Here is a 12083-nt window from a genome sequence, read left to right as displayed (position 1 = left end):
CGTTTTAATAGAGTTGCTTGAAGGCTATTTCTAACGAAGACTTGATGGGTAATTGATAGCAGTTGTTTGTAGTAAACAAAGTACACCTGTTAGAGACTTTTTACATTACTCTCTGTGCCAGAGGGAGGTGAGCAGAGGTAGGTCCTCCTGCAGCAGAGGAAGAATAAGCAAGCGCTGCTGTTGCTGCTCTGAATTTGGCCTCTGCTTCCTGGTGCTCACACAGTGATTCTCGCTGCCCCCTTGCCCTATAACTTACTAAGTGCACTGAGCAGCACTGAAATTCTGTGATTACTCATGACTCTTCCGGATCTCACAATCCTCTAAAATATCTGTGCCATATCAATTAATAAGCTTTTTAATGAAGTAAATGAGACATCAGATCATCCACAGAGTTGCTGTTTGTACCTTTTGCTCTGAAGTGAAAAACTAGAATCCTAACTACAGGGTGGCTTTCTGTTTTTTTAAGTGAAGCTCCGCTTTCTTTTAGGTCCTCCGAGGTCAGCAGTATGGGAGGAGCTGTGATGTGTGGAGTGTCGGCTGTGCCATCATAGAAATGGCTTGTGCTAAACCGCCTTGGAATGCAGAGAAACATTCCAATCATCTCGCTTTGATATTTAAGGTAATTATGAGATGAAAACTATTTCTTTCTGCTAAAATTGGCAGCAAGCAGATACTCATGGTTTCTCCTTAACTGTCAGTCTGACACAAAGGCACACCTTTCCTCAAATAACTGTGTGCACACCTGTAGAACCGCCTGTGGCAGACAGCCAGGCCTCACTCCTCCAGTCAGGGATGTTCTGTGAAGATGTTGGGGACAGTGGATTAGCAAACACTGAGCCATTGCTCCCAACTGGAATAGGCACATAGATATCCCTGTCAGACTTGCAAATTTTAAAACTTGAAACTCTTCACATACTGTGTACAACCCATGTGTTTTCTAGATTCCAATTTACTATTTTCTACATTTTAAAAACCTTTGCCCTGGCCAGGTTGCTCAGTTGTTTCAATACTCCAAGGCTGCAGATTCAATCCCTAATCGGCACAAAAAGCAACCAATGAATGCATCAGTAAGAACAACAAATCAATGTTCCTTTCTCTTTTCACCTTCGCCCCTTCCTCTCTCTCTAAAATCAATTTTAAAAATTTTAAAAAAAAAAAGTCTGTTTCCAAATCCTGTCTTCTACCTTTCTGACAGTTCAAGTCCATCCTGTTCATTTCCACCAGAGATCAGAGCAGTGGTTCAGATTGTTAGCTTTGAGTCGGCCAGGTTCCTGGGTAAAAGATTGGGCTTGGGAGTCACACAGACCTATTCCAGCCCTGCTGGTAGCCACGGAGCAGGAAAATTCCTTGTCCTATCTGCCGTTTTGTTGTGGTTTGTTTATAAGGTAGGTGTGATACAGCACCTACTTCCCCGGACTGTGATGAGGACACGGAAAATGAGCCCTAGGCCTGAGGAAAGCACCCAACACACACACACACATTCACTCCTGGGCGTGGCCTCTGCCTGTCCTCCCTCATCTCCTGTCTTCCTTGGCTGCCTGAGGAAACCAGGGCAGGGTTTCTGATGCTCTTAGTGACTGGCAGGGCTTAGTCTTTCTCACTCTCTGAAACAGTAGACCCTGCAGGAAGCCTCGGGGACAGCGTCTAGGAGAGCAGGTTCATTGAGTGAGCACTTTACCTCTGATTATTTGGATGCACTTTGCCTTGCATTCGAGACAGTAAGGAACAAAGCAGATCCACCTGACCGGATGCAGTTGATCAAGTTCTAATGCCCTAAAGCACATGTGTCAAACACAAGGCCCTCGGGCCAAATCCGTCCCGCCAGGCCTTGCAATGTGGCCCGCACCGCGCTGTCATCACTGCACTCCGCTGCGTTTCCATCACAGTGACAGTTTATGACTGTTCAGTAAACCATTCGGCCCGTGATTTAGGCTGGATTTTAGATTTTGGCCCCTTCTCTGATTGAGTTCGACACCCCTACCCTAAAGTTTGAAGGATTCTTAGATCCTTCCATCCAATGTCGAGTTTCTGCCTCACACCATTAGCAGTGTTCCCTCTGGTTTGCCCCTCCATGCTCTTCTGGGTCAGGAGTCCCACTTGTTTCTCCCACAGATCGCGAGTGCGACAACCGCCCCGTCGATCCCATCACACTTGTCTCCCGGGTTACGCGATGTGGCTCTTCGCTGCTTAGAACTTCAACCTCAGGACAGACCTCCGTCAAGGGAGCTGCTAAAGCACCCGGTCTTCCGCACCACGTGGTAGCCAGCTGTGCAGACGGATGCACAGAGACAGATGCTCAGTGAGAGGAGCACGTCAGTGGGAACCATGGTGATAATCCGCTGGCCTTCCTGCCACTGAACAGCTATGAACGCGCCCCATGGCGAGCCCTTACCTAAGTATGTGATTGACAAATCATGTCTGTACCTAAGCTGAGTCTGCACCTGTGCCGAACTGCAAACCGTGCCTTTCAGGGACTGGCCCTTGGCGACAGGACAGCAAGGAGTTTGCATGACTAAGTAACATAAGCATAGTTTTATGATTATTTCTCTTGGAGCACTTTTTCAGCAATATTAGCAGCTGAGGGGCTCAGGATCTGTTTCACTGTCTCAACTACTCTTCCATTTCGTATTGCAATCATAAGCAGGGGTCTGCTTTCATGCAGTTTTTTGTCACTGGCTATATAAATCAGTATCTGCCTCTTTTTAGGTCAGACTATGCTATAATTAGCGGTAAAGAAATATATTTTTTAAAGTTGATAACTTCTTTATGACCCACAGTTGACCTCTATTTTTTTAAAAGCCTGGACAATTGTGGCTCATTGTGCATTTTACTGTTGGCCCATTCATTTCTTTTTTGGAAATTATGGTTCTATGTTTTCATTTCACCTTCATTTTTTGTTTAATATTCAGGGAAAGGTGATCTTTTCAATCCAGAGGAAAAAAAAAATAGAACTAAGTGTGAACTAGAGTTTGTTGAATATCTTGCTGTGGCAAGAGTTTTTTAATACAGAATTTTGTTTTTTTTAATTGGGTTTTACTACTACCTTCATTGAGTCCATCACTGCTCTCTGGTGCAGGCTAAACGTAAATTCAGAGAAAAGCAACTGTTCTCAGTGAAGCAGCGAGCCAAGATCAAGGTTACCTTGGAATCGAGTTTCTGTAATTGGTTTCATTTGTAGGAAGCTTCACCATCTAAGTCTCACTCGTGTGGAAGTCGCCACCGCTGTGAGCGAGGAGCTGCTGTTTTCCTTCTCTTCACAGGTGGCCCTGGTGGAGAATGAAAGAAAAATTAACTTCATTCCTCAACCACCAATGAGTGAGAGTGTTTTTAAACTAGAAGTTTGCTTTGAACTTGGAAAATGTCCTCATAGAAAAGTGAACTGAATTTCCATTACAAACTAATTCACTGGATCATGCACAATTATCTAATGGTTTTTGTCTCAGTTTAATTCAAATCCTGAAGGAAAATGGCAGCTCTTTATCCTTTTTTGTGAGTCTCTAAATCAAGTACTGATTAAGTTTTAACTCTTCAGAAGCCAGTTGAATCATGGTGGGATGATAGAATTGGTTATTCTCAAAGACTCAGGATAAACTAAATAAGCTACACAGATTGCATTTTAAATGTACACCACAAATTGGAAGTCACAAATAACTTACCAGGTAAGTTTGCAGGGATATATTGCATATAATTTTTAAAAGGCAGTTTTTAAAATGTGAATGTGTTTCTTAGTGAAATTTTACATTCCTTTGTTTTGGAAGATTGGCAATATTTGAAGAGTTAAAAATAGTACCGAAATGTGAAGTTTGGTAGCTCTAAATGTGTTGTACTTGACTTTCTTTTTTATTTCCTTTTTTTTGACTACTTGGCATTTTCGCAGTCTAATGAGATTGTTTCGAGTCCCACGTGCAGGCTTTAAAGGATGCACTCTTGCCATTTTATTACTGGAAGATCACTGGTCAGACGAATCTGGTCTGACAGCAACTGTAAACTGTGTACACTGAGGAACCGCAGCGCATCAGTATTACTCTGCAGATCACCATGCCGCCAGAGTGCGAGCTGAGACAGCGCGGCATGTCGAAGCCCATTGTTTGAGTGTGTGTGCAGTTCCCTCAGCTTGCTGGTAATTGTGGTGTTTTGTTTTTGTTTTGTTTTCAATGCAAATGTGATGTAATGTTCTTATTTTCTTTGGATCAAAGCTGGACTGAAAATTGTATTGTGTAATTATTTTTGTTCTTAATGTTATGTGGTACTCAAGTTGTAAATAACGTCTACTGCTGTGTATTCCAGTTTCTACTACCTCAGGTGTCCTATAGATTTTTCTTCTACCAAAGTTCACTTTCACAATGAAATTATATTTGCTGTGTGACTATGATTCCTAAGACTTCCAGGGCTTAAGGGCTAACTTCTATTAGCACCTTACTGTGTAAAGCAAATGTTACAAAAAATCTCTGGGTTAAGAAAATTTGGCTTAAATGTATCCTTTGTTATTTTAAATATATCGAGATATTTTAATTAAAATTTTTACCCCATTGAACCAATTTTATAGTATTTGTACCTATTTTGGTGTTTTGTCTTTATAGTAAATAAAAGTTTTTGAACAAAAGTTGTTACTCTTACTTTGAAATAATTTCATACTTATAAGGAGATTGTGAGAACACCACAAAGAATTCTCATCTACCCAGAAGCCCTGCTTGGGTTGTGCCAGCTGCCGTTAGGTCCTTGAGAGCCAAAACAAGATCTCATGCTGCTCGTAGGTGTCCTGTTTCTTCAGCCTCATTCTGTCCAGAACTATTCCTGAGTTCTCCCTGACCATTGACATTATATACATCCACGTAAATATCTCCCAGTTCTAGACACCATAGGTCAAATTCAATCAGTTCTATTCACATATCTCTCGATATACTACAGCATTTAAAAAAAACAAAAACTTTTTTTAATATGGCATCTTTTTATAAAGCAGGACATCTGCCCTCCTTGTTCCACTTGTGGGGAGAATGAAGGCTCCCTCACGCCGTGTCAGGCACACTGGAGCACAGTGACTGCTCCATCTGACCAAAGAGATGATTTTGTTCCTGCTGCAGGAATGAATCAGAAACACACTGATCCGACCCTGCACAGCAAGAGGCATCACTGAGTAGCTGAGCTCAACAGCCTGTTCCGCGAGTCTAGGTTAAGTTTCTGTATAAAGGGCACAAGTTCGTCATTTTAGGAATATATTAACTGCAGGCCACATAGACTCGAACAAGGTTGGGTCTCATGCCCACACAAAAGTGCCAATGAGTGCGTCTGTGAACCGGTACAGCAATCCTGTACAGAGTAACTGCACCAACGCTGCCATCAGGGAACGAGTGACCAACAGAAACAGGAGAATGGCAGTTTTCCTGTCAGGACAGCTTTATAGGTTTACGTCATGATGACTGGACATTAAGGGAGGTGCTGACAGACCTGGTGGCCACTGAGCCTCAGACATGACCTGGGTTGAATCTGGCTCTGCCACTTGCCAGCCATGTAACCAGCCCGTGGCTTCTGGAACCTCCCTTTCTGCATCTGCCAGAGGAAAGGAACGCGTTGGGAGAAGAGACCTGATGTGTATGGCCAGGCCCAGCACACTGGGTGCTCAGTCCCTGCGTGTGTGAAGGTGTGTGACCAGCAGGGGGCAGACTCAGCCTCTGGAGCTAGCATCCCTTCAGAGAGGCTGATGCTGCCAGGTGTTGGGTGTTCCTTGCCAATTTGTGTCTAAGGGGCCAGGATGTCCATGTTGGAAGAGGGGAGGGGAAGGGAGCCGTGTTCCAAAGCCCCCAAATTTCCAAAAGCAGCTGGAAATCGAGATTTTACGTGCTATTTCCTGACGTTTAAACACTGGGAACGAACTTACTATGAACCACAGCACTAAATCACTCATCCGCTGGATCTGGCCTCTTTTTTACCTCTGACCTGGGTCCCGGCACGCAGAAATACGCCGAGAACTGGAGGGAACCTCGGCTTTGGGAGCCTGTTTCTCCTCAGAGAAATGGATGACTGAGAGGAGGGCGGGTGGAGGCGCTGGCAGACACCGGAGCGCGGGCCTCAGAACGTCTCGTCGCCACGAACGCCGGGTGGCCGGGCGGCGGACGGGGCGTCCGCAGCGTGAAGGGCCGCTGGGCGGGAGCCCGCTCATCCCGCCGCAGGTCTCTCCGGGGCCTGCGACCCCGCCGCCGGGCCTCCCGGCCGCCGCCACCACGGCCCCGCCGCTCCGCACCGCCCTACGGGCTGCGGGGCCGGCGAGGCGGGGAGCGCGGTCTGCGGGGCCCGCGGCCCTTCCCCCGGGCCGGGGTCCGTGCTTCTGAGCGCGCTTTCCCTCAGGGCCGGGTGCTCGGCGCGCTTCCTCCATAGCGAGGGCGGGAGGTGACACGGAGGAGGCGGAGGCGAGGCGGCGGGGCCTGACACTCACCAGGGCCTCGCCTGACCGGCCGGCCGAAGGCCGGGCAGCCCGGGCGGCTCCGGTGCCCGCGAGGAGACGGCCCCTCCCACCGCCGCCTCCGAATGGCCACAGGCTGGAGACCGCCGTCCAGCACCGCCCGCCGGCCGGGCCCCGCGCCGAGCCGAGGGCGGGACTCAGCGCCTCAGCCCCGCCCCTCCGGGCGCGCCCACGTCCGTCCGGGCGCCACGGGGCCGCCATGCCGGGCCGCCTGCTGCGGGGCCTGCGGCAGTGGTGGCGCAGCTACCGGTACCGCTTCGTACCTTGGATCGCGCTGAACATCAACCACAACCCCAGGTGAGCGGACGAGGCGGCCCGCCGCGGGCTCTCCCTCCCGCCCGGAGGCGCCGCCGCGGCCGCGCCCCCTGAGGCCCGCGGCCCCGGGATGGGCGGAGCCTCAGGCAGGCAGAGCTTCCGGTGGCCGCAGGCTTCGTGGTGGGCGGGACCTTATGTGGGCGGGGCTTCGGGGAGGAGGAGCTTCCGGCGGCCGGTGGGTCTGTGACACCACAGGCTCCTGGTGGGCGGAGCCCTAGGTGGGCGGGGCTATGACAGAACGCCGGTGCCGGTGGGCTGGGGCCGCAGGGGGCGTGCGGTTTTGGGTGGGCGAGGCCTGGGCCTATTTCCCATCGTACCCCGCGCTGCCGGGTCGCCCGGTTGGGGCCCCCCCGGGCGGTGTCACTGTTGTCCCTGGCCTTTGGCGCGGGCTGGCTTGCCCGGGTCTGGACAGAATATAGACACCTTTGGGAAAAGGGAAACGCCTGCAGCGTGAGGGTGCGCAGCCCTCCTCCTCCCGAGGTGTCGTTGGGAGCGGGAGCGCCTAGGGGAAGCCACGCCGAGTCGTTTACGCGGTGCGAGCTCCTCAGCCCCGCGGTGCGGGAACGGCTCGGAGTGGCGGGTGCGTAAAAAGGAGCCGAAAGACCCTGAAACAGCAGGCGTGTGGGGCTCAAACACGGAGCCGGCGGGAAGACGGGGTGCCGGGGGCGGGGTGACGCTTCGCTAAGTGGAAAGCGAGGGATGGAACCGGCCCCGGGGAGCCCACGGAAGCGGCCGGTAACCAGTTTTCAGTCCAGAAGAAAGAAGAAACCTGTTCCGGAGACGGAAGGGAGGCTGTCACCGAGGGCGCTCACTCCCACTCCCGCGGAGAGGGGCCGCGGAAGGGGGCACCTCAAGTTCGTGCGGGAGCCACGCCCGGAGAGCCGTCACGTGAGGCGCTGGCGGGGCGGGCGGCCACGTGACGGCTGTGCGGGAGGCCGCCCGCCCCGCCCCGCCGGCGCCGCCCCGCTCCCCGCCGGCGCCCCCGGACCGGCGGCCGCAGGGCCCAGCCCGGCTCCTGGCCCGGGAAACGGGAGAGAGGAGCGTGGGGGCCGGCAGCGCTCGGTCCAGGCCGGGCCTCTCCTGAGGCCGCCGCTCGGGATCGGGCCGGGACGTGGGAAGCCAGTAACGCCCCAAAGAGCCTCCAGGGCGCCCTCCGCTCCGCCCTCCGAGGCCGCAGGCTCGGGCGGACTGTCTCCTCCCGCAGGACCCGCCGGGACGTCCCGGGGAAGCGCGAAGACAAAGTGCTCGCGGACGCCGAGGTCCTGGCGGCGCTGCTGCGCGTCTTCCGGGCGCTGCTCGCCCACGACCTGCCCCGCCAGCGGGAGGTGCTGGCGGCGCTCCCGGAACCGGTCCGGTCCGCGTACCGACACCTGCTGCCGGACCGCGGGCCCCGGCGGCCGCACGCCCGGAGCCCGGAAGACGTTCTCCTCCAGACGCTGGGCTTCAGCGTCGCCCGCGCCGCCAGCTCGCTGGTGTCCGCCGGAAGGGGCGTCTTCGTCACCAGGGGGCTGGCACCCAGAGGCGCCGTGGTCTCCATGTACCCCGGTAACGCACCGCTCGCCCCCGGCCGGGACGCTCCCATAAACCTACGCCCCAAAACACAGCCGGCCTGCAACCCACACCGCGAGAATCTGCCTTGGAAACTCGGGTTTCCACGGGTTTTTAAATCCCGGTTTGGCAATTAGCTGCTAGTAACTCACCTTACTTTAGAAAGTACCCATGTGTACTTGTGGGGTACTCTTCTTTTAAGGATATTTTCCTACTCAGTGTTTACATTTAGGAGATTATGGTATGGCCTCCTCTGATCAGACTTCAGACGTGTTACTTAGAAAGCACCAGAGGGTAAGTCAGTTTGGTTTAGAAAAATGTAAAACAAAGGAGTTGGACATGGGAGATAGAACTTAAGTCACTAAATAGCCCCGGCTGGTTTTGCTTAGTGGATAGGGCGTCAGTCTGCAGACTGAAGGGTCCCCGGTTCCATTCTGGTCAGAGCATATGTCGAGGTTGTGAGCTCTATCCCCCGTGGGGGGCATGCAGGAGGCAGCCAATCAAAGATTCTTATCATTGATGTTTCACTCTCCTCCCTTCCTCTCTGAAATCAATAATAGGTACATATTTTAAAACACAAATACACACAGCAGCTCTGGCTGGGTAGCTCATAGGGTGAGGGTTAGGAATTACTCAGGGTTAGGGTTAGGATTAGCTAGGGCTGCAGGTGTGATCATACAAGAATCAACCAATAAATGCATAAATGAGTGGAACAGCATATTGATGTCTCTCAAATCAATTAAAACCCCATGATTGTACAACTGAATCTGAAATGTGTTCACATTTTTAACAACCCAGTCCTATTTCCAGCTGTGTGGGCACGTTGGTTCTGTGCTCTGTCTGCTATTGGGTCCTCTTCAAAGGGTGAAATTGCCAAATAGGATGTGATAGTCTAAGTTGGAGGTAAGAGATCAGAGAAAAGTTTGAGAAAACAAGTTCTTACATGTTATGTATATGTTCCAGAGAAAGGTCCTTATCATGGTGTTAGTGGGTTTTACATGTTGCTGTAATATCCCTTTGTCTTGTTGTATGACAGGTACAGTATATCAGAAATATGAGCCAATCTTTTTCCAGTCGATTGGAAATCCATTTATTTTTAGATGCTTGGATGGCGTACTCATTGATGGAAATGACAAGGGAATATCGAAAGTCGTGTACAGGTAAGTTGGTGCCTATCTTTGAACTTCATTATAGGGGACGAAACCACACAGCAATGACAGTGACCAGGAGCCTTGGTTGCCATCTTGATTGAAGTGATCTTGTAAGAGAAATTGCACTTTCTCAGTTGTAGGGTTGGTTTTGTATTTTTGAATTTTCGGATTTAGAAGAACAGTCCCTTGGCTGATGCTCTCACCTGTTTCAGGTCTTGCAGTGGAAGGGACCGACTGGGCCCTTTGAAAATGAGTGACAGCACTTGGCTGACATCAGAAATTCAGAACCCTCTGGCGGTGGGCCAGTATGTCAACAACTGTTCCAATGGTAAGTGGGCACCATGGGCTGAGAAAGACAGAAGCGGTACTTCCTTCACGGGCCACGTGACCGAGAGCCAGAGCAGAGGAGCTGAGCATGTCAGCTCTTCAGAGCCTTGAGTAAACACACACACACAGGCATCCCAAAAAACGTAGATTTCCATTACAAGATGAAATGCATTTGATAAACACTGCCCTTATAATTATTCAACGTGTATATGCATTTTGGGGGGACACTTTGTATATATGTTTTATACATATAAAACCCAGCAGTACCCAGAACATAATAGGGATTACTAACATGCACGTGTTCTCATGGTTTAGAGATCCATACAAGTGTCAGAATTCAGTGCTGTTTTCCGTGGCCTAGTAAGAGGGCTGTTTCTGAAAGTTACACACTCGTTCCTAGACAGACCAGCCAACGTCTGCTATCAGGAGTTCGACGTGCCCCCGAGTTTCCCTGTGGAACTGAAGCAGTACCTCCCCAACACCACCTACAGCTGCGCCCAGCAAAGGTGAGCCTCCCCGGAACCTGCCTGCCTTGTCCTGAGCTGTACAAAAAAGCATTTTGTCTAAAAAAAAAAAAAAAAGCTGTATAGAATTTGGGGTTCATTGTTTCTTTAGTGAAAAATGATAACTTAGATTTTTTTAAATATATATATATTTTATTGATTTTTTTACAGAGAGGAAGGGAAAGGAAGAGTTAGAAACATCGATGAGAGAAACATCAATCAGCTGCCTCCAAATGACAGGATTGGACCTAGCTGAAGGGGTCAAATTACACGTTGTTTCTTTTGCTCTTTCCACTATTAGATGTGGAAACTTGATCGTGAAAAAAGGAGTAGGCCAACTACACTTAAATTAAAAAATAAAATTTTTAAAAATAGTGAAAAAAGGGAAATACTCAGAAGATAACATTTTTATTGTAGCAATTTTCTGTCCATTAAGTCTACTGAGAATACTCAAGTTTTCTTTTTTTTCAAGTAACAGGGTTTTTTTTGTTTGTTTGTTTTTATTGATTTTTTACAGAGAGGAAGGGAGAGAGATAGTTAGAAACATTGATGAGAGAGAGTCATCGATCAGCTGCCTCTTGCACAGCCTCCACTGAGGATGTGCCCACAACCAAGGTACATGCCCTTGACCGAAATTGAACCCAGGACCCTTCAGTCCACAGGCCAACGCTCTATCCGCTGAGCCAAACCAGCCTCGGCAAGTAACAGTTTTTAATAAATGATTCTGTGGAGTTATCAACAATGTGGTAGGAAAATGTAATCTTTATATCATTTCACTGAGTTGCCAAACTTAATTTTGTATGGGTCCTAATTGTCCTTTTAAAAGGAATGGTACTTAAAACTTAGTAACTTTACTTCGTGCGTGTGTGTTGGGTATTTGTGTTTAGTTTTCTTTAACATACTCTGGGGCATAATATGTTACTACCCAACCAGTACAGGAAACACTACATGAGTAGGAACATTGAAGATTATACCTCTTGTCCTGGCCAGTGGTTAGAATGCCAGCCGCACACAGGACGTTCAGTCTGGGGTTCAATTCCCCATAAAGGACACATACATGGGTTGCAGGTTCAATCCCCAGATCAATAGGACACGTGCAGGAAGCTGCTAGTCCAAGTGTCTCTCACATCAATGTTTTCCCTTTCTCTCCCCCTCCCACTCTCTCTAAAAAAAAAAAAAAAAAAAAAAAATCCATGGAAAAAAGTATCCTCAGGTGAGGATTAACAAAACAAAAAAGATCATGTCTTAGTGTGTCCATAAAAAGTATTTTTTAATCCAATTAATTTCAAGTAATGCTTCTAGCTTTGCAGAATACGAACATACAAATTAATTTTAAAATGCTAAACTTGCCAAAAGCGGTTTGGCTCAGTGGATAGAACATTGGCCTGCGGATTGAAAGGTCCCCGGGTTCGATTCTGGTCAAGGGGCATGTACCTTGGTTGCAGGCACATTCCCAGTAGGGGGTGTGCAAGAGGCAGCTGATCGATGATTCTCTCTCATTGATGTTTCTAACTATCTGTAAAAAATCAATAAAATTTAAAAAAAATGCTACTTATAATGCATACTGTTTTTAAATGCTTTTTTGCAATACCAGTTTTGAGGACCTGAGCATAGGTGTTCAGAAGTAATCACTTGTATAAACTCATTGATCTGCCCTAGCTGGTTCGGTTCAGAGGACAGGTGTTAGCCTGCGGTCCGAAGGGTCCCGGGTTCCATTCCAGGCAAAGGCACGTGCCCGAGTTGCAGGCTCAGTCCCCAGTCAGCAGGAGGCAGCCGATCAAG

The 12083-nt window shown here is 49.2% G+C and overlaps 2 protein-coding genes and 1 long non-coding RNA gene across 12 annotated transcripts in view; 2 read left to right on the top strand and 1 right to left on the bottom strand.

Moving 5' to 3' along the window:
- MAP3K1 (mitogen-activated protein kinase kinase kinase 1) overlaps positions 1-2934 on the top strand; it is a 38991-nt gene extending 36057 nt beyond the window's left edge. For both annotated transcript variants that reach the window (XM_036408886.2, XM_045571651.1), the window contains exons 19-20: positions 488-619; positions 2113-2934. In XM_036408886.2, the coding sequence (XP_036264779.1) occupies positions 488-619; positions 2113-2262 (282 nt within the window). In that variant the 3' untranslated portion in view covers positions 2263-2934. The remainder of the gene's footprint in view (positions 1-487; positions 620-2112) is intronic.
- A 32-nt stretch (positions 2935-2966) lies between these two features.
- On the bottom strand, positions 2967-7130 carry LOC118702686. Of its 5 annotated transcripts, none has more exons than XR_006739756.1 (2): positions 6721-7130; positions 2967-3266 (listed from the first exon to the last, which is right to left on the bottom strand). It is a non-coding gene; the product is annotated as an uncharacterized LOC118702686 (long non-coding RNA). The 5 variants fall into 5 exon arrangements; XR_004982813.2 differs by lacking the exon at positions 6721-7130 and adding an exon at positions 4556-5076; XR_004982816.2 differs by lacking the exon at positions 6721-7130 and adding an exon at positions 4618-5076.
- SETD9 (SET domain containing 9) overlaps positions 6598-12083 on the top strand; it is an 8370-nt gene continuing 2884 nt past the window's right edge. Inside the window, exons 1-6 of one of the 5 annotated variants that reach the window (XM_045571656.1) lie at positions 6598-6754; positions 7977-8317; positions 9357-9480; positions 9684-9799; positions 10199-10304; position 10491. In XM_045571656.1, the coding sequence (XP_045427612.1) occupies positions 6657-6754; positions 7977-8317; positions 9357-9480; positions 9684-9799; positions 10199-10304; position 10491 (786 nt within the window). In that variant the 5' untranslated portion in view covers positions 6598-6656. Of the gene's footprint in view, positions 6755-7976; positions 8318-9356; positions 9481-9683; positions 9800-10198; positions 10343-10490; positions 10492-10541; positions 10668-12083 lie in introns of those variants that run through there. The other 4 variants (XM_045571654.1, XM_045571653.1, XM_036408893.2 and 1 more) reach the window with 4 other exon arrangements.

The sequence above is a fragment of the Pipistrellus kuhlii genome, unplaced genomic scaffold, assembly GCF_014108245.1.
Source record: "Pipistrellus kuhlii isolate mPipKuh1 unplaced genomic scaffold, mPipKuh1.p scaffold_m20_p_4, whole genome shotgun sequence".
Lineage (NCBI taxonomy): Eukaryota > Metazoa > Chordata > Mammalia > Chiroptera > Vespertilionidae > Pipistrellus > Pipistrellus kuhlii.
This window is presented reverse-complemented; position numbering and strand designations above follow the sequence as displayed.